Source organism: Bos grunniens, chromosome 17 (assembly GCF_055505025.1).
Source record: "Bos grunniens cultivar Pamir isolate PY7600 chromosome 17, Bosgru_T2T1.0, whole genome shotgun sequence".
NCBI classification, from domain to species: Eukaryota; Metazoa; Chordata; class Mammalia; order Artiodactyla; family Bovidae; genus Bos; species Bos grunniens.
Genome location: NC_141181.1, coordinates 30,230,024 through 30,256,133, shown reverse-complemented (window position 1 = coordinate 30,256,133; position 26,110 = coordinate 30,230,024). Strand labels below are relative to the sequence as shown.

Genomic DNA, 26,110 nt, shown 5'->3' with positions numbered 1-26,110 from the left:
TGAAAAGATTATGTCTTGGCCATTAATATCTTAATTGTCTCTATACAGCTGCTTTACATTCACCTTGGGATTCACTAATACTCAATTTTACTTCCCACAAAGTATACTTATTTATTTAACAAATAAATATCTTTCTGTGTATTTATCTGATCCAACTTTCAGTTTCTGAGCACTGGGCGCAGTCAACTGAGATTATCTTCATTCAAATTTTTATCTTTAGGAGACTGTTTATGGGTATTCTTTTCTCCAAGCTGGGACTAGAGCTATCTTAAGAGTAGCAGGGTTCAACCATCTGTAAATACAACTATGGGTCCTGGAGGGATCGCCTGTTGTATTCTGGGGCAGCTAAAGGATTATAAAGGCAGCTCTGACTTATCAGGTAACACAGTGACTGAATTATAAAGTTTGGTCATTTAGTCCATGGAGATTTGAATTGGGAAGATTATTAACCTTGAAAGTTTCCTCCTGTCTCTTCGTCAGGCCTCTGGAAACTTGAATTGTGAATTCCTGTTATTTGGCTAGGTTATAAAATATAAAGGTAAGACTCTTACCTCATTCTCAGGAGTATATATACAACACAATTTTGTTCCAACAGACTTGTCACCATAGGAATTGTATTTTATGATTTGAAATGAGACTAAACTTCTCTTATGAGTACTAGTAAGCTCTGTTTTTCTATTAGTGAAGAGACCTATATTCAGCTGGTAATGCTTTCCATAGGTTTTTAGGTAGTCAAGGCTTCTTATTGGAAATTAACAAAATTGAAATGGAGTGCTTGGAGTTAACACAGCCTTTTTTCCTTCAGTTGGAGACACATGTAAATTTCTTTTTTTTCTCATGAGAAAAGATGTAAGTTTTAGGTAGTTCAAACAGCTAAGTTTGTTAAAACTATGCAAATTATTTAATAATAATACAAGTTTATATTTAGTATGCTTTCTTTTGTAGGTTTCCTCAGTTATTGGCGTGGCAATTTGGCAAATGTAATCCGGTATTTTCCAACACAAGCTCTAAACTTTGCTTTCAAAGACAAATACAAACAACTGTTCATGTCTGGAGTTAATAAAGAAAAACAGGTAATTATTTTTTATTACTTTTAATTGAATGAAAGCTTCTTTAAATTATATAGTGCTTTACAGTTTTTAACAGTTTCACATATGTGATTCAAATTATCCCATAGTAACCCTTTCCCCCACACCCCTATCTGCACCCCTTCCCTTTTCTCACTGGTAACCACTAGTTTGTTTTGTGTATCTGTGAATCTGCTTCTTATTTGTTTTATTCACTAGTTTGTTGTATTTTATAGATTCCACATAGAAGTGATATCATGAAGTGTATGTCTTTTTCTGACTTACTTCATTTAGCATAATACCATCAGAGTCTGTCCATGTTGCTGCAAATAGAAATTTTTCTTGCTTTTCTATAGCTCAGTAGTATTCCATTTTATATATATAACATCTTCTTTATCCATTCATCTGTTGATGGACACTTGGATTGATTACATACCTTTACAACCTTGGCAGTTACAAATAATGCTGCTATGAACATTGGGGTGCCTGTATCTTTTTGAGTTGTGTTTTGTATTTTTTGGACATATACCCAGGAGTGGAATTGCTGGATCATATGGTAGTTCTGTTTTTAGAAAAAGCAGGTAATTATATTTTAATGTCTCTAAAATTTTCTAAGAAGTAGTTGGATTTGTCTTACCTGAGGTATTTTTTTCCAATTAGAGCATGGTTGATTTACAATATTGTGTTAATTTCTGCTGTATAGCAAAGTGAGGCAGTTCAGTTCAGTTCAGTTCAGTCGCTCAGTCACGTCCAATTCTTTGTGACCCCATGAATTGCAGCACGCCAGGCCTCCCTGTCTATCACTAACTCCCGGAGTTCACTCAAACTCACATCCATTGAGTCGGTGATGCCATCCAGCCATCTCATCCTCTGTCGTCCCCTTCTCCTCCTGCCCCCAATCCCTCCCAGCATCGGTCTTTTCCAGTGAGTCAACTCTTCGCATGAGGTGGCCAAAGTATTGGAGTTGTATAGCAAAGTGAAGCAGTTAGACATGTATATATACGTTCTTTTTAATATACTTTTCCAGTATGGCCTATCATAGGATATTGACTATAGTTTCCTATGCTATACAGTAGAACCTTGTTTATCCATCATATATATAGTATTTTATTTCTGCTAACCCAACGCCCCCCTCCTTCCCTCCCTCACCCCACCATACCCCTTGGCAACCACAAGTCTGTTCTCTATGTCTGTGAGTCTACTTCTGTTTTGTAGATAGGTCCATTTCTTTTATATTTTAGATTTCACATATAAGTGATACCGTATTTCTTTCTGATTTACTTCACTTACTGTGATAATCTCTGGTTAATCCATGTTGCTGCAAATGGTGTTATTTCATTCTTTTTTTATAGCTGTTATTTTCCATTGTATATGTACAACATCTTCTTTATCCATTAAAAATCTGTGGAGTTTTATTTGGGGAGGAGGTGCTTAAGTAGTGGAAAGAATAATAATTAAAGCATTAATAACTGTTAGCATATTATAATATGTATTAAGTCATAGAAATTACATATGGAAATTTAGAATTATATTAACTTTTACAAGTTTCTATAAACCTCTTAACACAAATTTAATAACTAAGGGATCTTTAGTTGGAACTTGTAATAGTTGGAACTTCTTTTGACTACGGACTTGTATCAGAGTCCCCAAGACTGTCTTCATGTTCAGTGATTCACTAGCCCTCAAAGAACTCAGAAAAGCTATTATACTCCTGGTTTATTACAGCAAAAAGATGTAGGTTAAAAAAGCACATAGGACAAAATCTAAGAGAAACTAGGTGCAAGCTTCTGGGTGTCCTCTCCTAGTAGACTCAGCTGGACAGCACTTAGTTCTCCCAGCAATAAAGTGAGACAACATATATAATATACTGTCAAATAAGGTTGCTCACTTGAGCCGTGGTGGTCAGGTCTTTGTGGGAGGGGAGTCAGTTTCATAGGCATGTATAATAGACTCAGCTACTCAGTCTCCAGCTACAGCTGCCACCTACTCAAAAGGTCAAATTGATATAGTTTAGCCCAAAGCCCCAAGTATACAAAGGGGTGTTCACCATAAATCAATGTTAGTATAAACTATCTGGTATTGCCAAAGCTTCTGGCATATAAAGACAGTCTTACTAGATAGGATATTCCACGGGCTCAGAAAGTTTCCTCAAAGGAACCTTTGAGTTTGGTCAAGGAGGGAGATCTTTTCAGTATGTGCAGGGTTTGGGCAACACAAGCCTGCTGAATTAACCCTTTACTGAACATTTTCCACCCTATCTCCCCCAAAAGATAATTCCTGTAAAACTAAGCCAGATGGAGCAATTAACTCCAGAATTAACTAGAAAATTTATGTTACTAACATCTGTCCCTAACGGTGTAAATAACATGGCTCTAAAAGTTTCAGTTAACTCTGATCTCTGTTAAAACTCTGTAATAAATTTCAAATCAGTAGAGCTTGAGGTAAAAACATTTTTAGTATGCTTCTAAAGAATATGCTAACACTTTCCTGGTGGTCCAGTGGTTAAGACTCCATGCTTCCAATACAAGGGGCACAGGTTGTCACTGGTTGGGAAACTAAGATCCCACATGCTGCAAGGTGTGGCCAAAAGATAAGAAAAGAACAATAAAAAAGAAAGAACATGCAGTCTTATTTAGAATGTAAAGATATTCAGTCAAAAGTAATATGTAATGTTTAAATATATATTATTTGTTAAATTTGGCTACTAATGACCCTTCTAATTCTGCACTTAGACATCAAAATTTTCTCCTATCTCTGTTCCTGCCCTAAGAAAAGTGGAAAAAAAAAAAACCCTGAAAATGAAAATTCAGTATTTTGGGTTTCTTATCTGGTTTTCAAAGAAACATAGAAGATAGAAAAAACAAGTCAGTGTATGTGATTTAAAAGTAGTTGGTCTACCACAGTAAATATCTCTACATGCTTCTCGGGCTGGCTGCACTGGTGACAGTACTAGCTGTTGGCAAGGATTCAGAGAAGCTGAATTTTACACTGCTAGTGGGAATGTAAAATGATCTTGCCGCTTTCAAGAGAATATGACAGTTTCTTACAAACTAAACATATGCTTATCATACAGTCCAACTCTTGGGCATTTATCCCAGAGAAAAAAAACCTCTGTTCACAAAAAAGCAAAGTATACAATGTTCATAGAAGATTGTTTCATAATAGACAAAAATTTGGGAATAACCCAGATGTCCCAGGTGAATGCTTAAACTGTGGTACATCACACCATAGAAGATCACTAAGCAATAAAGAGAAACACGTTTTAATAAAACAAGTATTGTCTGATCCTCTTGGGATCTAGAAAAGGCAAGTTCATAGAGACAGAAAGTAGAATAGAGGTTCCCACGGGTAAGAGGGAGGGAGATTCTCTAATAGGTACAGAGTTTATGTTTGGCATAATGAAAAGTTCTAGAAATAGTAATGATGTTTATACAGTGTTGTCCTTAATGCCACTGAATTATACACTTAAAATGCCTAAACAGTAAGTTTTACCATATAGTTTTAAAAAAGAACAAACATGATACAAACAGCAACTTTGAATGCTAACTGAAAAGATACCAATCTCAAAAAATATTTGCTTTCTGATTTCATTTATTTACCATTATTGAAGTAAGAAAATTATAGAGATGGAAAACATAATAGTGGTTATCAGGAGAGAGGGAGGTGGCTATAAAGAGGTCCATAAATGGAGGATCTTTATCATGGAACTGTCCACTGTGATAATTGGTGGTCATATGAATCTGCACATATGGTAAAATGGCATAGAACTAAATACACACACTGATGAGTGTGTAAAACTTGTGAAATCTGAATAAGGTGGATTTCCATCAATGTTAATTTCCTCTACTATAGTTATGCTGGGCTTCGGTGGCTCAGTGGGCAAAGAATCCTCCCGCAATGCAGGAGTCACAGGAGACTTGGGTTTGATCCCTGGGTTGGGAAGATCCCCTGGAAGAGAGCATGGCTACCCACTCCGGTATTCTTGCCTGGAGAGTCCCATGGACAGAGGATGGCAGGTTACATGCAGTCCGTAGGGTCATAAAGAGTCGAACACGACTGAACCACTGAGCATGCACACATGTAATTATGCTAGATATTATCTTTGGGGAAAATTGCTTGAAAAGTTTATAGACTTCATATGTACTAGGATGCATGTTAATCTGCTATTATGTCAGAGTAAAAGGTTTTTAAAAAATAACCATGGTAGGGAGGTGTGTGCCTACTATATACTCTTTCACTGAACTTTTACCTTGCCCTTTGAGGTAGTTATTTTTACCTCAAACGTACAGATAGGAAAACAAGACAGAGCTTAAAGCATTTGCCCTAGTCATTTGTTCATGTCTTTCTAATTCCCAAATTCAGTTCTTTCTACCATACTCTTACTCCTCTTTCAGCTGAGGTGACTAAACTAGATGAGTGTTAGCTGAACCTGGGCATAAAATACGTCTCTGCTGCTCCTAAGCAGCTACCAGCACAGCCCTCATCGGAGACTAGAGCTTCCTGCTCTCTTCCATGCCCACACAAACTGTTAGAAAGAACTTTGGTCCCAGGTATTTGTGCTTGGAGGCAGTTTATCATCTATTTGTCAACAGATGAAAATGAATAGGATTATTTTCCTCCAAACCCCCTAAACCCTCTTATTCTCCTTTCCTGATTGCTTTCACTCCCTCTCCGTTTATAGTTTGGTGGTGGTGCTCAGTTGTGTCTGACTCTTTGCTACCCCGTGGACTGTAACCTACCAGGCTCCTCTGTCCATGTGATTTTCTAGGCAAGAATACTGGGAGTGGGTTGCCATTTCCTTCGTCAGGGGATCTTCCCGACCCAGGGATTGAACCCACGTCTCTTTCATCTCCTACATTGGCAGGCAGATTCTTTACCACTGCACCACCTGGGAAGCCCTCTTTTACAGTATAGTAATATCTGAAATTACAAACTTAAAAAACAACTTCTGGGTCTGTGTTATTTTCAAGCTTAATTGTGGAGGGACAGACTTTATCTGTTATGGAAACACTTGCAGAATTATCATTCAGCATGGAGTCTTCTTGTCTCCTTCCTCCTTCCATCCTCCTTAACCTTTCCTGCCTTCCTTCCCCTAGTAGTTTGGCCATACTATTTATACATTTTGTGCTTGCCTGCATTGCTTTCTCATTGGCCCCACTTTCACTATCAGAGGGGTCCCTGTTTGAATAGTAAATTATGTAAATTATACAATCATTCACCCAGAAAGTTATAGATCTGTTTTCTTTCTCTTATCTAGGAAGAAAGTAGAATGTTAAATTGAACTTAAGATGCACTTTATAAATCTTTGTGCTGCGTAGCCTATTTAATTTGGCCTATTTGCTTGTAAGAAGCAGAGAAATTACTTCAAGAAAAAGACATATTTACTGCAGTGGAATTTGAACCACAGGCAGCTGTAGGGATCAAACTATATACTCTTTATCTTTGTCTCCCAGGTCATTTAGTCTATCTCTGTCTGTAATGATCTGGTTTTTTGTGTGTATCTATTTGCTCTGCATTTTCTCATTATTGCCCATCTTTTTTACTTCCCTACATTTTATTTCTTTTAAGTTCAGTGTTAATATCATAGTGATTCCTACTAACCTTTCAAGTGGTGGTGGGGTTCTTTACCTGAGATCCATGCAAACTTGAGGAATAACTTAAACTTTTACAATAAAACTGTGTTTATATATGTGAGATTTTTATTGGGAAAGTATCTGTAGCTTTCAACAGTCTCAAAGTAGACTGAAACCTAAAAACATTATTTAATGTTTTTTCCTTTTCTGTCCCTACTACTAACTGGCCTAGAATTTCTAGATTCACATTTCTAAGATTTAAACTGTGGCCTAGCTCCTCTTTTTCTGCCAGGTTACATGTCATCTTACAAACTATGGATTAGCTATCTTCTGGTCTCATTATCTCTATGTGATTATGAAACATGGCTGTCTGTACAGTAGAACTTATGAGTTTCACGTTAAAAGGTACTGTGGGAGTCCAAGTACCCTTCATTAAACAAATATTTATTGAATGCATTACTCTTACTCTGGACAAGGCCCCATGACTTGCTTTGTGAAATAAACAAATGAATTAAGAATTAAGGCCTCGAAAAATGTAGACAACCTAAATGTCCATGCAACTGATATGGATGAGGCCTCCACAGATACCTAACATTTTAGTAATAAAAAGATATATTATTAATAAAAAGCTTTATACAGTCTAAAGAGTGGAGTATCTTATGTGGCTTCTTGTGCTAATCTGGGCCGCTTTTGCTGGAGGATATTAAAATATCTTGGAATTTCAATATATCAGCATCTAGCCTGTATCTCCTAGACTGCCTGGTAAGAAACAAAGCCTGCGTGGACATGAAGTATTTTGGTTGATAATACATGCTTATTTTAGGTGTTTATTTTATAAAAGCATCTTGTAAATCTGGCTTTTTAACCTTATAAAAATAAAGGATTTTTAAAAATCAGATTCTATAGTTTAATAACTACTTTTTAATTAATATGTTTCAGTTCTGGAGGTGGTTTTTGGCAAACCTGGCTTCTGGTGGAGCTGCTGGGGCAACATCCTTATGTGTAGTTTACCCACTAGATTTTGCCCGAACCCGATTAGGTGCTGATATTGGAAAAGGTACGGGATTATTAGAAATGCTAACTCTTCCTTCTTTGTGGTTTTGAACACTGTATTATTTATCATAGTTATGCTTTAACAGTAGTGTTGCATTCAACCTAAAAATTTTATTCTCAACCAAATGGTAAAGTCCATAGAGCCTAAAGATTACTACTTTTTTTCTTTTCTTTTAAACTAGGGAAAGGAAGGCCAACACTATAGTAACAAAAAAGTAAGCCACAAAGAGCACTTAACTTCTGGTTTGTTTCTGTTTTTGTTATTTAGAGAGCCATCCCCTAGATCCCTTCATGCACTTATTTACCTGTCTTGACTGTGGCCCCTTTCTAGGTTACATGTATAACTCTCACCTTAGATTCCCTTTTCCTCTGTCCTTACTTATTTATCACATCTTTCTGTGTTTCTTCACACCCTTGTTTTGGTAGATGTATTTTTTGATAGCTTTCTAAGGAGGGTGGATAGGAGATAAAGTGAGATCTTGGCTATCTGAAACGTCTGTTTCACTCTTTTAACATTGGGCCATATGTAAAATTCTGGAATTAAAATCATTTTCTTTCACAATTTTGAAAGCATTACTCTGGAGTCTAGTTTCTAATACTGCTCTTAAGAAATCATTTTCTTACTGCTGATCCTTCTGTATATGACTTTTCTTTCTTGTTTTTCTGGCTTCATTCATTATATTTTTCTCATATAAAACTATCTGGTGGCTATGTGGAGGCTGGGTCCTCTGCACAGAAACTGTAGTATGAGTCTTTACGAGATGGTCAGAGAAGTCCTGATACTGAGACTTGGCGAACAACATCTCTTTCCAGAGATCAGGAGTAAGATAACTGTAGGTCTTGGAAATGGCATCAGAAGTGGCCCTGGCAACATTGCCCAAGGTTCCGGGGCAGCCCCTGGCAGAGGTGCAGCAGTCGTCAGTTCCAGCCATCAGCAGCAGCTTCCTGGGCACAGAGGCTAGGACAGTGCCAGTGCTCCTGAGGACTGGGATGAGGCGCACCAGCACGGAGCCACAGCAGCGGCCTGTCACCTTATAAGAGACAGTGTGGGGCTCGCTGTTCTTGTCTCTCCAGGAGCCTCACAGCACAGAGACGATGGAGAGCTTGGCCAGAATGGTGGCCCCATGAATGGCAGTGGCTACCTCCTTAAGCACTTGACACCCAAATTGACATGTCTCTTGCAATCCCCAGTGGTGGCAAAATGTCTTGACCCTGGTCGACTGGCCAGGACAGGTCTGCTTTTGCCTAGGCATAATCTTTAAAACCTTTCTCTTAAGGGATGCCCCAGGAAAAAGTCAATGATCTGAAAAGTCAATGATCTCAGATAGCCTGATGGGCAAAAAGAAGAGATAGATCTCCTTCAGGGACTTGATTTTCATGTCCTTGACCAGGTGGTCCAGCTTGGTGATGCCCTTGGCTTTGCCTCTGCAAGCTCTGCAACCTCAGCCCTGGACACCAGTGCCGCTGCCAAAGCCTCCACAGAAGCCACCAGGCCCCCCCCACTCCAGGGCCTCCAGGCCCCCCCTACAGTGCATTCATCATCCATTTGGTGTTTTTTTCTTTTTAATTACCTTATATCCCTGATGATTTGACATTCACAATGATGTATCTTTGTGTGTCTTTTTCAGTAATTGTGAAGGTTGGCCCCATGTGACTCCAGCACAAATTGGAGCCTTACCACAACAGTACTTAATTCCTTTAATTTTAAATTTCTGTGATTATTGGAGACATGTAGTTCTCTTTTCAACAGTATCTCCCTCTGCAAGAAAGGTTTCAACTTTCTCTGCTCACTCTGAGTGAGTTACCACTCTTCCACCTCCTTTCCATCTTGCCAAAATTTGTGAACTTTATTCTTGTCATGTACTCTTTTTTGCTTTAAACCTGTTTTTCCCTTATTATTATTTTAATAGAATTTCTCAAGGAAGCAGAGATTCATTCAACAAGTATTATTTGGTGCCTCCAGTAAAGTAGGTCCTGCTTGAGATACACCATATTAATCATGGAGCTCATGGTTCATGTACCTTACAGTCTAGTGGAGATTATAGTAATAAAAAAAGGAAAAAATGACGAAAACCTACTGTCACTTAGCAATAAATGCTAGGGAAAAAAATTTAGGAGAAGAGAATGATGTCAATTTTAGATAAATGATCAGAGAAAAGGCCTCAGAAGGGATGACAGTTTGGACAAAGATGAGGAGTTTGATCTATCATGTTTAACTGGCAGTCCAGATTTTCTTGTTAAGAAAATGAAAATAACATGCATCCTGGTTTAATTTCAATTCTATAGTTTTGTTTTCTCTCAAAATTGGAAGAACCTTATTTTGAAACATTGTATTCTATATATAATTCTAAAATGTTATCAAAGATTTCTAGGTCAAGGGAAAATTAAAAACAAAACCCATCAAACACTAGAAATATATGACACCGCATCTAAAATATTAATAATCCTTAAAGTTACTAGTTTTTAGCTTTTCCTTTTTGTGTTATCTGTCCTTTTGCTCTTCAACTGAAGCAAGTTGTAGACGTTTTTAATGCCTAAGTATTTTCTGAATGCTAACTAGTAACTTTATTGAATGGTAATTTTATTGAAATGTTTTAAGCCAGTCAGATTGCTTGAATTAGATTGTTTATATATAGATTGTTTATATATTTGCAGTTAAAATATCTTGATACTACTTGACATCTTAATTATCTTTAAATGAATGGGAAGGTTTCGATTTGTGCCTTGTTTGTTAGAAAGATTTCTAAGTGTTAGTACCAGGTAATTTAAATCTGTAAAATGTTTAATTAATTTACTTTGATTAAAGTGTTTATCTGATTATAATGTTGCTAATAAATTTTAAATGGCTGTATTTTAGGTCCTGAAGAGCGACAGTTCAAGGGTTTAGGTGACTGTATTATGAAAATAGCAAAATCAGATGGAATTGTTGGTTTATACCAAGGGTTTGGTGTTTCAGTTCAAGGCATCATTGTGTACCGAGCTTCTTATTTTGGAGCTTATGACACAGTTAAGGTAATTTGATACTTTAGTATATGTTAAAAAAATTGTTTCTTTTTGTTGTTCTAATTAGTAATATGTTCAGCAAGTATGTTTACTTTAATTATAGAAATCAAAATGATGACATAAGAGACATTATAGCATTCTGTTTAATCATGACTTTGCCATAACCTAATTAAATTATAACTCCATTATGAACCTGAATTTGGATATAAAGCATAGACATAAAGTGTTTGTGCTGCTTGGACTGGAAGACTCAAATAGAAAACATGCTAATTAGATTTATATCATAATTGAATATTTGGTATATAGGTAGGCATCTTCTAACAGTTATTTTCTAATTTTACATTCATTTTGTTATCACTTTTTTACATGCATATTGTCAGCTTACTATCATCATTGGAAAACAGGCAAGGCATAATAGTTAAATATGATAAATATGCTACTATAGCTCAGTGATCTGTTGGGTATTATTAAATTTTGTATTGTTCTCCAGGTTCTGCTATTTGCCTTTTCATTTCAGATGTTAGTAGTGCTTCCGTAAGGTAGGAAACAGAGATAGTAATAATGGCTGCCATTTTTTGATCTGTTACTTAGTTTCAAGAACCTTGTTAAGGACTTTATATCCAAACACTATGAGAGCTTTTAATATATCCCATTTTAAAAATAAATAATCTAGAAATGGCCAAGTAATTTATGTGGCAAGCACAGATCCCATGTTCTTAATCACTATATCATAATGCTTCTAAAAAGAAGCAATGAAATTAATATCAGTATTATTTACTATTAAGATTAAAACCTGAGGGAAATTTTATGATGGTGTCATATATTATCTCTGCTCTCCCTGTTCAGTACAACTGTAGTTGAATGTCATTTTTATTACAGTCTGGACATATTGCTTTTAGTTCGTAGTGTATTTTTTAGACAGACAGATTAATGGAAATTACAGGATATTATATACGTTTATTTAATCGTAGAAAAATTTATGTTCACTCTCCCTCTGCTTTTCTCTATTACAAGCCGTAGTAGTTGTAAAATTTAGAAATGTGTCTTCACTAGCTTAGAGCTTTAAAGCTTATCAAATGTCATCTGTCAATAGTAATAGGCATTCTTTCATCCTGATTCCAACTCTATGAGGAAGAGCAGTGGAAGAACTTTTTTGGTCACTGGCTACCGTCTCCTCTCGTTTTCAGTGCTATTAATAACAAATCTCCTATAATTGCAGATATACTATTCTTTTTCAAATAAACGTAAAAAATATAGCCATGTGTGGGGTTCTCCTTTCTTATTGATCTCCTGCTATTATTTTAATCTTTCCATACTAAATCCAACTTTTTTATTGCATTTTAAATATAATTGAGCCCTCTTTCATATATATATATATATGAATTTTCCTTTGACTTAATAATTTAAGGTATTTTGGAAATTTAGATGGTTATTTGATAATTTTTCTTTTCTAGGGCTTATTACCAAAACCAAAGGAGACACCTTTTCTTGTCTCCTTTTTCATTGCTCAAGTTGTGACTACGTGCTCTGGAATACTCTCTTATCCCTTTGACACAGTTAGAAGACGTATGATGATGCAGGTATTTTATATTATTTGTAAGCTTAATTGAGTTTTCTAATATCTCTGATATTCAAGTGTAATTTAGAGACATTTGACTAAAAGACATAGGCCCTTCATTTTATTACTAAAATTAATACATGATATGTTTTGTTTTGATTCCTGTCATAAGCAGTGAGTCATCATCCAGCAAAGTTTCTTCCATGTCTGCTATCAGAACAGCAATGTCTTTCTCTCCTGCAGTGTATATTACTGTTTGGAGAGTGGAGGGGCATGGCAGGGATTAGATGAGAATGTGTCTGTCTTAACTGAATATTAGATTAAGTAGAATAAGCCCAGTCACAGGCCACTGACACATGTAATCATTTGTTGTAGTATATTTTAGTAAAAGTAAATAATTTTAACTCCAAGGAGGAAAACATATTTATTATGATGTATATCCTAAATGTAAATCCCCAGACCAAAATTTTGATACTGTTGATCTCCATTGCTGATACTTATTATATTCATTCCTTTAGCAAATAAGTGAGTGACTATTCACCAAGCTCTAGTGAAACAAATGGGCTTCCCTGGTAGCTTAGTCAGTAAAGAATCGGCCTGCAGTGCAGGAGACCCAGGTTTGACCCCTTGGTCGGGAACATCACCTAGAGAAGAAAATGGCAAATCCAGTATCCTTGCCTGGAAAATCCCTGGTGGGCTGCAGTCCATGGAGTCGCAAAGAGTTGGGCACGACTGAGTGACTGACACTTTCAGTGACACAAATAAAATAAGGCAGAACCTGCACCCAAACTCATAGCATACTATTGAAAGCATACTATTAATGGTTTAAATAGAAATGTGCATAAGTTCCAGGAATGCAGTAGGAGAGGGGTACTCATGCGCTTAAAAGTGATCAGATATGGCCTCTTAAAGAGCTAAATCTCAGAAAAGAGGCTTTTTCTCAAGATAGTGAGAGAACATTCTCAGCAGAGGGGAAAAAACATTCCTAAAGGTATGGCTTAAAAAGTATTTCAGTATAACCCATATATGATAGCTTTCATAAGGGCAAGTGAAAATAATGAGGCCAGCAAAGCTATGTTTATTATGTGGCAGAACTGTCCTCAGTATTTTACACTTTAACTCATTTATTCTCAAATTAATACTGTGCAGTGTGGTTACTATCATTGTCCTCATTATCCTCTACAGGATGGTCTTGAAAGAACCCACTGGGCCACATGAAAGGGACCATCAGTCAGTTCAGTCGCTCAGTCATGTCCAACTCTTTGCAACCCCGTGGACTGCAGCACACCAGGCCTTCCCTGTCCATCACCAACTTCTGGAGTTTACTCAAACTCATGTCCATTGAGTTGGTGATGCCATCCAACCATCTCATCCTCTGTTGTCCCCTTCTCCTGCCTTCAGTCTTTCTGAGCATCAGGGTCTTTTCCAATTAGTCAGTTTTTTGCATCAGGTGGCCAGAGTATTGGAGTTTCAGCTTCAGCATCAGTCCTTCCAATAAATATTAAGGACTGATTTCTTTTAAGATGGACTAGTTGGATCTCCTTGAAAGGGTAAAGCATATCTAACCTATTTAACCTGTTGCTTCATATGGACTATCCTTAAAGTTGTTTCTTTTATATCTGTTTTCCTCTTGATCTATGTCTGCTACTGCTAAGTCACTTCAGTCGTGTCTGACTCTGTGTGACCCCATAGACGGCAGCCCACTAGGCTCCCCCGTCCCTGGGATTCTCCAGGCAAGAACACTGGAGTGGGTTGCCACTTCTTTCTCCAATGCATGAAAGTGAAAAGTGAAAGTGAAGTTGCTCAGTCGTGTCCGACCCTTCACGACCCCATGGACTGCAGCCTACCAGGCTCCTCCATCCATGGGGTTTTCCAGGCAAGAGTACTGGAGTGGGGTGCCATTGCCTTCTCCGTTATCTATGTCTAGCTCTGGTTTAATTGAAAAACTTTTGAAAATAGAAAATTAATTTGTAAATTGAGTTAGGTAGATGTTTTGGTATTAATGTTAAATTGTCTGATTTTGATAACTACTTTGGGCATGTAGGGCAATATACTTATTCTTAGAAAATTCACATTGAAATGTTTAAGGGGCAACTGTAGCTGCAACTTACTGTCAAAATAATTCATAAAAAAATTGTGGGTGTGGATTTTTATGTGTACATTGTTATATATATAAAACATAGTACCACTGCCATAACAAAGTACCAAAAACTGGGTGGCTTAAACAACAGAGATTTATTTTCTAACAGTCTAGCAGGGTTGGTGTCTTCTGAAGGCCTCTCTTCTTGGCTTGTAGATGGCCTTCTCCCTGTCTTCTCATGGTCCTTTTTGTTCCTCTTCTTATGATCATTTTGGGTAAGGGCCCACTCTAATGAGTTCATTTAACTTTAATTATCTTTATAAAAACTCTGTCCAAATATAGTCACAGTCTGAGGTTCTGGGGTTAGGTCTTTAATATATGAATTTTGTGAGGACACAATTTGTGACAGTCGTCTTTAAATTTTGCATTTTGATTTTATAGCCCACAACTTTGTTAAGCCTTATTACAAATACTTATCAGTATGTATACCTTTTGAAGTTATTTTTTTTTACACAGTGATATAATCTGCAAATATACCACATTTTTTCCCCCTTTCTTATCAATTCTTATGCCTTTTATTCCTTTTCTTGCCTTTCTGTACTGGTTGAGACCTCTGATTCAGTGTTATATTAAAGAAGTAATAACTGGCAACCTTGTTTTGTTCCTTGTCTTACAGGAAGTGCCTTCAGTGTTACAAAGTTTAATAATTAGCTGTGAATTTTTCAGTTATCCTTTATTATGTTACGATTGGTCCTTTCTGTTTTGGATTACAGTAATTTTTAATCATGAATGGTCTTTTTTTTTTCTATATTGAGATGGTCATATTATTTTCTCTTTTCATGTATTAATATATGTATTACATTAATCTATTTTCCACAGCTAAACCAACTTTTTATGCCTGGGATCAATCCAGCTTGGTTATGGTGTATTATATTTTGTACCCTTTGCTAGGTTTGATTTGCTGGGATTTGTTCAGGATTTTTGTATCCATTGTTTCTCTGACATAAGCTTGATATTTTTTTCCTTCTTGTATTATCCTAGTCTAACTTTGGTATCAGGCCTATGCAATCATTATAAAATATGTTGGGGAGTCTCCCCACTTTTTCTCTTCTTTGGAATAGTTTCTGTGAGATTGGAACTAAATGTTCATTGACTAGTAGAACTCACATATAAAGCCATCTGGATATGTGGTTTTCTAATTTATGAGATTTTCAACAACTGATTGAATTTATGTAACAAATTTAGTATTATTCCAGTGTTTTTTCCTATTCTGTTGGTAAATTATACCTTTAAGGAAATTATTTATTCTGAGTTTTCAAAATAATTGTCATAAAAGTTGTTCATAGTATCATGTTGCTCTCTCTTAATCTCTGGGTCATCTGCAGTGATGTTACCTTTGCCACTTCTAATAATTTAAGAGCCTTTTCTTGTTTTTCCTGAAATAGTGTTTCTACACATTGGTCAAAGTATATCAAATACGTTTTTATTTTTTATTCTTTCTGTTGCATTATTTCCTTTTTTTCTGGTGGTTCAAGTTACCACTCAGGCTACATCTTACAAATTTATTTGAGGCATTTTAGGGTTATAAGTAAGTTTTAAAAATTTTCTAAGATATGTTTTTCTTAACACCCAAATGCAATATATTTCTAGTTTTGTTTTTGTTTTTGTTGCTATTGATTTCTCACTTAATTATAGTGTGGTGAAATGATAAAATCATGTTATGTGATGCCATCTTTTAAAATTTGTTAAGCCTAATATTTGGCCATTTTTCAAGTATTCCTGAAAAAGTATGAGTATTCTCCAGTCAGTGGAGACAGTATTCAATATATGACTGTTAACTCAACATACTTATTCAACACAGTATTAATTTAAATGTATCCTTGGTGCTACATAAAATCTCTTATGATAAAAGATACTAAGATAATGGCAAAACTGTTTGTCTTTATATAGAGTGGTGAGGCTGAACGGCAATATAAAGGAACTTTAGACTGCTTTATGAAGATATACCAACAGGAAGGAATTGGTGCGTTTTTTCGTGGTGCCTTCTCCAACATCCTTCGTGGTACAGGGGGTGCTTTGGTCTTGGTATTGTATGATAAAATTAAAGACCTCCTTAATATTGATATTGGAGGTAGTTCATCAGGCGATTAAATTGAGAAATGGATATGGTTAACTTCTTAGACATACAACTTACATAGCTGCCATTTGTGTACGTTTTGATAGTGTTACTACTGTCAGTAGTTTCTTAAAGTGCTAATTCTGCAATAAAGCAAAGGCTTTTTTCAAGAATTTAAATACTAAAAAAGCAGATAAATGCAGTTTCTTTCCTATTTAGATTCAAACTCACTTTAATGAGACATTTTACTTAAGTGGTACGTGTTATTTTTATTAGTTTAAAATCTTTTTCTTACTTTTGTGATAAGGTAAAATGTACAATGCTAAAATCTAAGAAATGAAAGTGTCTTCTTTTAAAATTATATTATTTTAACTGTCTCCCTATCTTTTGAAATCATATGATATGACAAATATTTCTTAAAAGCTTATCAGGAGATGTCATCATGATATCTGTGGGCATAAGTAAGCTTTCTTCTACAGTATCTCTACTAAAGCAGCTCAGGTTATTACTATGTATAGTGTTTATGGTATCATATAGTTTTTAATAAGCACAGATTCTATATCTGATTATAAAAAAATGATAATGACTTTAATGACACTGTAAACCTGTAGTTGGAAAGTGAAAGATATAAAGATGGCATATATGCTAGCTTTTATCTTTAAGATAAATAAAATCTTGTTAAATGTGAATGTATCTTAGAACAAAAATTATCCCCTTGAAAATTAGTTTGTATACTTTGTATTGATGAAAATAAAAAAGTTTAAAACTGGCTATGCCTGAGCCTTATTTTCCTTGATGCTAACATTATTAATAAGCAGAGAGTAACCAAATTTTTATCAGAATTGGGAACTGGCTTAAAGACAGAAAGCAGAGTTTTCAGGGTTTTGTACAGGAGTCTGTTTGGTTTTTCAGAAATGTTATAGAAGATAGTACATTTGAAATCCCCAAGATTTTACAAGTTTTAGTGGGTAAAGGAATATTAAGCTAGTGGGAATAAACTGTAGAAAGATTTTATGAGGCAATGAGTGGGTAAAACCAAAACAGAGTGAGTGAACGTCCTGGTGCACAGGGCAAAGTATATTTCAAGGAAAATAATCCAAAGTATACTTTGTAGTCTATTGGGTGCTATCACTTGAGGAAAAAAGTTAACTCTTTTGAAAACGCTTAACATGATTTCTTGCAGAGGTCAACTTAACACAAAACGTAACACAAAAAGTTAAATAACAAGATACATGTTTTTGTTTCCTTCTATATTATCAGTAATTCTGTTTACTACAAAAAAGGAAGATTTAAGATGGACCAAAGCATTTAAAATTATAAAACAGTAACAGTGTCCCATACAAACATAAACTAAGAAAAGATAAAAGTTTTCAGCTTGTTCAGGGACATGCTTAGAAGCAAAAAGTCTTTAAAATCCTGAATGGCATCCATAGAGAGCAAACAGGAATTTAATTACTAAATCACCAGACCAAAAGTGTATTCTTTGAAGGCTGGAACATGTATATAGTTAGGACAAAAGAAAGTGAAATGTTACCTAGGGGACTGAAACAACATGCTGTGCCTACCAACCACATGACTCTACAATAAAGCTGAAAGGTTGGAAGGCGTTTTATTTAAAAGGAGAAACTAAGAGGCTCCAGACCATAATACATAGGGAGGATTGCCAACTACCTCAAAGCAATGACTAGGAAAAAGGAAAGTCATCTGTGAGAAATCAAAACCCCCAGGCTTGAGTCACAACAAAAAGTTCAGAATATATATGTAAACACTATCTGTGATACAGGAACTCCAACCTGAATAATTAAAACTGTTCTAGGACCAGTGAGACTTCCTCAGGGCTCTGACAGAAACAAATAACAAAACCTCTCTGGGACACTTCTGTGACCCAGGGCACACAAAATATCCCACAGAAAAAACAACCTTATTGCAGGTGAATTTATAGTGAAAACAAATCATACGAGGAAACAAGCACTCTGTGGAAGAGTTGGTAGGTATTATACAATCAGAATTAGCACCCCTAGAACTAAAAATGTGATAAAATACTCTAAAAGGCTCTAGACTTAGAATGTTTAAAATGATGAATAAAGTTTTAAAGGAAGCAAAATAATACAAATAGTGTAGTTAAAAGAAGAATAGGCAAGTCTGAAAGAACATCTAGAAATGAATGAAATGAAAAACATGACAAAAAGCTAAGAGTCATGTTTGAAAGAACATCTAGAAATGGTAGAGTGTTTGAAATTAAAAACATGATGAAAAGACCTAAGAGTCATAGAAGTTAAAGAGTCCCTACACATTCTAATAGATCCAGAAGACACTGAAAAGGGGTGAGAGGCAGTAATCAAAGGACAATGACAGACTTCTCCAGAACCTAAAAAGTTCATCTATCCTCAGGTTAATAAAAAAAATTCTGAGTAGATTTTGCCTAATAAAATCCATATTAGATGCATCCTAATGAAACTACAAAATAAAATGAAATAATGAGATAAAACTCGTAACTTGGAAAGGAACGATATTTAGACTCATCAATAATAATGGATGCTAAAAGATAAGGGACAGTTACTGTCAATCAAAAATTCTATTGGCAACCAAGTTATTATTCAAAAGGTAAATCAGAGATACCACAACATTGTAAAGCAATTATCCTCCAATACAAGAAAATTTTTTAAGTTAAAACATTTTTAGACAAAAATGTTCACCATTCAGAGACCTTTACTAAAACAATTACTGAAAGAAAACTGAACCCAGATGGAAAGAGGGATGCAAAAGCAGTGAAGTAAACATATTGGTAAACTTAGACAAACTCTGGCTATAAAAGACTTTTGGGTGGGAGAGGTAACATAACTTGGTAAATTGGGGGATAATCAGTGTTCTTGGGAGCCTGCACACATTTTGGTTTCTTCCTCCTTAAAATGTTTCAGGGGCAGATCCCAATGTATACAAAACTATGTGTATTACTATAACTAGGTAGGTGAGTAAGTGAGTGAAGTCGCTCAGTTGTGTCTGACTCTTGGTGATCCCATGGACTGTAGCCCACCAGGCTCCTCCATCCATGGAATTTTCTAGGCAAGAGTACTGGAGTGGGTTGCCATTTCCTTCTCCAAACTAGGTAGGTACGTCTGCTTAATTCTGGAGCGCAGTAATTGCAAGTCAACAGACACATTTCTCTAGTATCAGTATTATCAGTAAAGCTGATAAGGAACCAAGAAAAGGGATTCAAATAATATTGAGAAAGTTGGACATACAGCTGTAGAAGGGATATTTTTTAATGAATAATCAAATTTATGCCAACAAACATGAAAACCTAGATGAAATGGTCACTTTTCAGTAAAAATATAAATATTGATACAAGAAATAGAAAACATAGACTATATCCCCTAAAGAAGCTTAAACCCATGGTCATAAATCTGCTTGTAAACTCCAGGTCAAAATGGTTTTCAGGCTTGTCTTTGCAAAACTTGACCAGAGAAAAGAAAAAGAGGAAACATTCTCAACTTCTTTAATTAAGCCAGTATAATCTTGATATTAGCAAGAAGAATAAAGGAAAATCAAACCTTACAGATATAAGCATTCTAAATAAAATAATCACAAGCTAAATCAAATGTATCTAAAACAGAACCATCATGGATGGCCTAACAGGTTTATCCTAGGAGTGCAGCAATTAGAAATCTATTCGGAAATATGAATTAGAAAATCTGTTCATATTATTTGCCACATTAACTGATGAGAAAAAAAAAGATCATTTCAAAATATAGATGATGCATGGCATTTGTTAAATTTTAGTATCCACTTAGGAGAAACCGCTTAGCAAGGAAAAGAGGATAAATTCAGGTTCTGTAATGTCAACACGGATGTATTTAATGTAAAGTACAAAACAAGAATGCTTGCCATTACAGCTTGTATTCTTCATTGTACTACTGATAAGCAACATAAGAGAAAACAAGATTAAAAATGAAAAAGTATTAGTTATTTCCCAGCCCATATGGTTCTATATACAGAAAATCCAGGAATCTCTAGGAATACTAGAAGTTATAAGAATACAGAAGGATTGCTGGATACACTCACTGATCAATATACGTAACTCCACAAAATCCCTACATTGCAGCAACAGCAGCTGGGCATATCTACCATGTATTGGCCTTTTTGGTGCCAGGCACTGTGACTATGTTCACATTATACAATAATAACAACAGTCTTATAGTTACATGTATCTTCTTCATTTTAACAAGTTTTAAACCTAGGGCTTGGTAGTTAAGTAACTTGCCAGAGGTCCTACCACTAGTTAAGTTAGACCAAGCTGGGACCACAACCCAATTCTTGTGACCCACCAAACCTGTCATGCTTTCAGACAGGAGGTGGTCTCATTTCCTCCCAGAAATGATAAAGAATAATAATAGTAATCTCTTGCTCCTGACCCCAGTTGTTTCTTTTTTGCTCTTTTAAGTGTTTTTTAATAGGAAAATTATTCTCACACTCTCAAGTTGTACAGAGAGCAGTGGAGAACTAAATGGTCCTAGGAGAATTTCAGGATATTCTAGAATAAATAGATGGTGGCAGGCCTAACAGGACGGGGGCTACAAGGGGAACTGAGAGTGGGTACACGCCAGGGGCCGCCCAGCAGCACTGGGGCCCGGGTTCTATTGCGAGCAGCAGCACCCAATCCCTGCCCTGCTCACGCACTGCCTGCTGGGAGACGCGGCCGTGACACCTGCCGCAGAGAGGACAGAGGATGGCGTCGTCGTCGGGAGTTACCATGTTTCCTGTGTGCTTGTGAGATGGAAGAGAGATGTAATTCTTTAATGAAGACAGATCGGAGCCAAAACATTGCTGAACATTATAGTACATCACAGTTTCCTCAGTACCGCCCTTGAAAATGGATTTCATGTTCCTCATAGCAACAGCAGCAGGAGCTATAGCCACCCTTGCTGCTGCTGCTATTGCAGCACTGATTGTGGTAAAAAGTCTCAGTTCTTTTAAGAAGTGGACAAATAAGGACAATGAGCCTATGAAAAAACCTCGTAAAAAAGTCTTTCTCATGATACCAACAAACGGGAAACAGGAAACACATGAAGAATCAAGCAAGAAGCAACAGGAATCACACAAGGAATTGGGCAAGAAAGAAAAGGAAATCCCGGAAGAATTGAATGACAGGGAACAGAACTATGAAGAACCGAATGACGAGGAATGGGAAACCAACGAAGAACTGAACGACGACCAACAGGACCACAAAGAACCAAATGACAAGGAACAGGAAACCCACAAAGAACTGAACAAGAAGGAAGAAAACACTCAGGAAGAATTGAATGAAAAGGAACAGGGCAGCCAAACTTTGTAAGTGTTAACTATAACTTGGTTAAATTTCAGACACCACTACTTATCCTGATCAAAAGAAGAAAGCCACTTGAACTACTGGAGGCTTCTTCTCTGGGGACCAAAGGGTGGCGGCTATGCACAGGCTTGCCTGGTGTCACAGGACACACACACTTAATATTACTGTCCTGTAAAACTGGTTTTCAGAGGTAAGTAAGGGTTAGTGGAGGAGGCTGCTCCTTTTAGGATAAAGCGAGGGAAGTTATACCAAGGGAGAGTTGCATGCGTGTTGTTTCTTGACATGTTTTTTTTTTTTTTTTTTGGTGTTTCAAGCCCTTGTTAGGCTGGGGTAAACTGTTCAGTCGGCTTTCACACAACATAGGACCCCTTTCCCTCGGGATCCGCGCGCCCCTGGGGAAGAGGCGAGGCGAGGCCACCGGCGGCCGCACAATGGGCGCCACCTCACAGAGCTGCGCGCGGCGGGCGGGCGGCGGGGCCGCGCGGCGGGACTGCAAGCGCGCTGGCTGGCAGCACATGGGCCCCTCGGGGCGGCGAGGCCGTCGGGTGGGTGCTGGTGTTGCGGGCGGGCCCCTCGGAGGAAAACACCGAGGCGGCGGCGCCAAGCCAGCAACCGCCAGGCTGCGCGCCCGACGCCGGGCAGGCCCGGGCAGTGCCCTGCGGCTGCAGCACGCCGATGCCCAGTTGCCAAAACAACCCAAAGGGGTTCTTCCAAACACGTGGGCAAACCTCTGGCCGGGCCGGGGCTCGCACCTCGTCCAGCCGCAGTGCGCCCTGAAGCCGCGCGGTGGCGAGCCAACCGGCTCCGCTTCCCCTCCTCCTCTCCTGCCTGATCCTCCCCGCTCCCCCTTCTCCTCCCTCCCACTCCTGCTGGCTTAGCCGCCTCCATTTTCCAGATTTTTCTCGAACCCGCAGCTCCTCGGGCAGCCGTTGCCCGAGCGCTGACGGAAGAGACCGAAGTCAGGGCCAGGAGCAGCCTCGGGCACGAAGGGGCAGCTCGCGCGCCGCCCCGGCGGCTGAGCGCGCAGGCGCAGACCCGAGTAACTGCCGGTTGGAGGCTGCCGAACCGCAGTGGAGAGAGACCTGGGCGGCGAAGGCTGCGGCGCGGGCGGCTTTCCCTTCCTCCAAGGTTCCCCGACGCGCTGCCCTAGATTTAATGCGCAGCGACTTGGGGTCATCTCTCCTTTGCTTCTCGTAGGAGTCGTAGTTCCAGGAGCAACAGCCCAGAAAAGGACGCGGTCCCCGCACCGAGGGCTTCTGCACCATCACCCCTACCTTTAGGCGGCGGGATGTCTGTGGTCGGCATTGACCTCGGCTTTCTCAACTGCTACATTGCAGTAGCGAGGAGTGGCGGCATCGAAACCATCGCCAATGAGTACAGCGACAGGTGTACGCCGTAAGTGCCCGGTCTGGTGGTAATCCTGGGAAACGTTTCCTCCCGACCCTCGCATTTGTCCCGCCTGCTGGTTTCTTCTGATGCGCCGAACTCTGAGATGACAGGTGCAGCCCATCAATTGCAGTCCGCGGGGTGGCGGGCCCAGGTGGGAGTCAGACTACCTCGCTCCGCAAAGCTTCTTTTCCTTCAAGGACAAGGGACTTAACTCGGATAGTTGGCGCATCTGTGTACCCACGCACCCCCCCGCCCCTCACCGCCTCCCCACCCCTCAGTCCCCACGCGCGCCCACCACCACGCCTCGGTCCCCCGGCGGCCCTGCTTTAGTTTTCAGGAAAAGGATTGGTGCGGGACCACCACGACGTTCTGAACATTAGAGAAAGATCTTTAGTTCCCCCCTCGCCTGGCTGGTTTGGGATTATTGGCCGAGGGCGGGCATCCGCGCTCGCTCAGTAAAAAAATTCTTTATTGTTTCTCCCCTTCCTCCTCTGCCCATCTGTCAACGCCACAGCTTTCTCTCAGAAAAGTAAGAAATGAAAGCTTAGAATGCAAATGTCAGAATATGAGTTGCAGGTTCATCTGGCCCAGAAGGGCTTCTTTTGTTTGTTTTTTAAAAGAAGGGATTTTACCTCAGTGTCCTTGAGAATTGGGGGTAATCGGACGGGTTTCCAGGGGCGTAGGTTAGTGGTGCATTAATAGGGAGAGAATCAGGGATGGGAGTCATTGCCCACGTGTCGGTAATGTTCATCCATTAAAGGAAAGTAGTGGAGTTAGAACCTGTCGAAAGCGTATTTCTACAGAATGAATTGTTGGAGAGTCAGAGGCATCTGTCCTGTATAAACATGATTATGAAGTGATTCTATTATGAACACTTGATGAAAGAATAGAAGGAGTGGCATTATGTCATGGAAACATGTATCCACATGTTTCATTGTTTCTGTGGCCTGGGAAGTTAGCAAATAATATAATTAAGTAAGACAGGGATATGAAAAACTAGCTTCTTATTGTAGATTCCTGTTACTGGTAATTTTATGAGGTAACTAACTGCCAGTGTCTTATTTTCTATGGTTAAGCAACCAAACATGTTGATTTGACCTTTCTGAATGGTCCAAAATATACTACTTTAAACATAAGACTAATCTTATCCAAGATCAGTGTTAAGCTAAGCCTTTAAATAATTATATTGCTAATCTTTTATGAATAAATTACGTCAAGGAGGTTTTGACGATAGTTTACTTGGAGCAGTTTGTGCTTTAGTTTCTTTTAAAGAATATTCTAGAAGATTTATACCACCTTTTTCTAGATATATGCATTATATTTCTTTTGCTGAAATTCCTGTATACTTACAGTCTCAAACGTGAGCATAGGTCAGTTAATATTCATAGTACTGTTAGAACTCTTGCTTCTTTTTACATCTTTCTCTGGCTTTATGCACAATGAGACAGTGAAGCGTAAATTGTGAACTACTGATGACTTCATCTCTACAGCATTTTAAGTCACAGCAGATATGGGCTTCTGCCAGAAAAGGACTAGGAAATTCCACTCTCCTCTTTCATCAGAGTAAAGGTTAATGCGGGCAGTTTTTGGCTTCAGGAACTTAGCCTATAGAGAAAAAATGAGAGGTCGGATGGATGTTCCCCTTACCTTTTTAAAGCCTTATCCTAAAAGATCAGAAACCAGAATTGTAAAACAGATACTGCATTTCTAGGCTCAAAAATCTTATTAGTGGTTCCATGACTCTTTAAATTTAAAGAGCCTGGCCACACTTTCAAAGAGAGTTCTTTAGAAATTAGGCTTGCTCATTTAAGTCTTCTAAAGTCTCTGTTAATCTTCTTAAGCACATTGGCAAATTCTGTGTGGCTGAGGTTATCTTTCTGATTTGTATGTAAGAGAATCACTTCTGATATCTAGATTTAATGAGGCTAAACCAAAGTAGAACGTTCTAAAAGTGGAAGGATTGTATCCCTCGCTTGTATCAGCAACTCTGCCCTTCTTTCTGGAGTTGTATACTGTCGTGTGTTTCAGGAGTATACCTTTTCTTGTTGTTGAACTAGTACTTCATTGTAGTCTGGTGCTCTTACAGTGTGTGTTTACTTTGTGGGGCTTACGTTATTGAGCGAAAACATAGCCCTTCCTGATTCTTAAATGTTTATTCATTAATGCCTATCTTGCAAAAAGCGTAACTACTGGAGGACCTGAAACTTTTCTGATATACCACAGTATTTAATAATACATATAAACTAGCTTTGCAAAAAAAAAAATTCTTTGTATGTCCTTTTGCTAACATCAATGTAATATGCCAAAGGCATTGCTAAGATGCAAATACATTTTAAAAAGATCGTGTGGAAAAAAAGTAGAAAATGTTTGATTTAGTTGGTTTCAGCATCCACACTTTTTCACATTTCATTCTTTAATATACATAATTATGTATGCATGGGAGAATCCTATGTATAAACCAAGGACAATTTAATGAAAAAGATAATTAAGTTTTGGCCTATAGTGGGCTACAGTCCATGGGATTGCAAAGACTCAGACACAGCTGAAGTGGCTTAGCACATAGCACTCAATTTCAGTGTTTGTATAATTAAACACTGAATTTCCTTATTATCCCTTATTGGTATTCAGGTTGTTTATATTTTCTTTTTATAAGCAGTGCTGCAATAACTATATTTGTAACTAAATTTTTGACCCTTAATTCCTTCAAGTAAGCTTCTAGAATTAGAATTACTGAGTGTGCACATTTTTCAGGCCTTGAATATGTTTATATTCTTCAATTAAGTATAGATGTAGGGATTGGAATTTCCATCTCAGACTCAGTTATATCAAAGTGGTTAGTTTCACACATGGGAAAAGAAAACTGGAGCCAGAAATCCTCATTCAATATCAGATTAAAGCATGTGGTCAGATAAAACATCAGTTCAGTCACGCAGTTGTGTCTTGAC

The 26,110-nt window shown here is 37.8% G+C and overlaps 2 protein-coding genes and 1 pseudogene across 7 annotated transcripts in view; 2 read left to right on the top strand and 1 right to left on the bottom strand.

Annotated features, from left to right (window-relative positions):
• SLC25A31 (solute carrier family 25 member 31) overlaps window positions 1–17,219 on the top strand; it is a 29,166-nt gene extending 11,947 nt beyond the window's left edge. The window contains exons 1-6 of one of the 4 annotated variants that reach the window (XM_086346810.1): window positions 260–379; window positions 946–1,073; window positions 7,580–7,697; window positions 10,551–10,705; window positions 12,151–12,276; window positions 16,285–17,219. In XM_086346810.1, the coding sequence (XP_086202936.1) occupies window positions 307–379; window positions 946–1,073; window positions 7,580–7,697; window positions 10,551–10,705; window positions 12,151–12,276; window positions 16,285–16,485 (801 nt within the window). In that variant the 5' untranslated portion in view covers window positions 260–306 and the 3' untranslated portion in view covers window positions 16,486–17,219. Of the gene's footprint in view, window positions 1–259; window positions 380–517; window positions 539–945; window positions 1,074–7,579; window positions 7,698–10,550; window positions 10,706–12,150; window positions 12,277–16,284 lie in introns of those variants that run through there. The other 3 variants (XM_086346811.1, XM_086346808.1, XM_086346812.1) reach the window with 3 other exon arrangements.
• On the bottom strand, window positions 8,219–9,520 carry LOC147355165 (small ribosomal subunit protein uS5 pseudogene; annotated as a pseudogene).
• Window positions 17,220–20,671: 3,452 nt separating the features above from the next.
• Window positions 20,672–26,110, top strand: part of HSPA4L (heat shock protein family A (Hsp70) member 4 like) — a 59,241-nt gene continuing 53,802 nt past the window's right edge. For 2 of the 3 annotated variants that reach the window (XM_086346788.1, XM_086346787.1), the window contains exon 1: window positions 22,846–23,171. In XM_086346788.1, the coding sequence (XP_086202914.1) occupies window positions 23,065–23,171 (107 nt within the window). In that variant the 5' untranslated portion in view covers window positions 22,846–23,064. Of the gene's footprint in view, window positions 21,779–22,845; window positions 23,172–26,110 lie in introns of those variants that run through there. The other variant, XM_086346789.1, reaches the window with a different exon arrangement.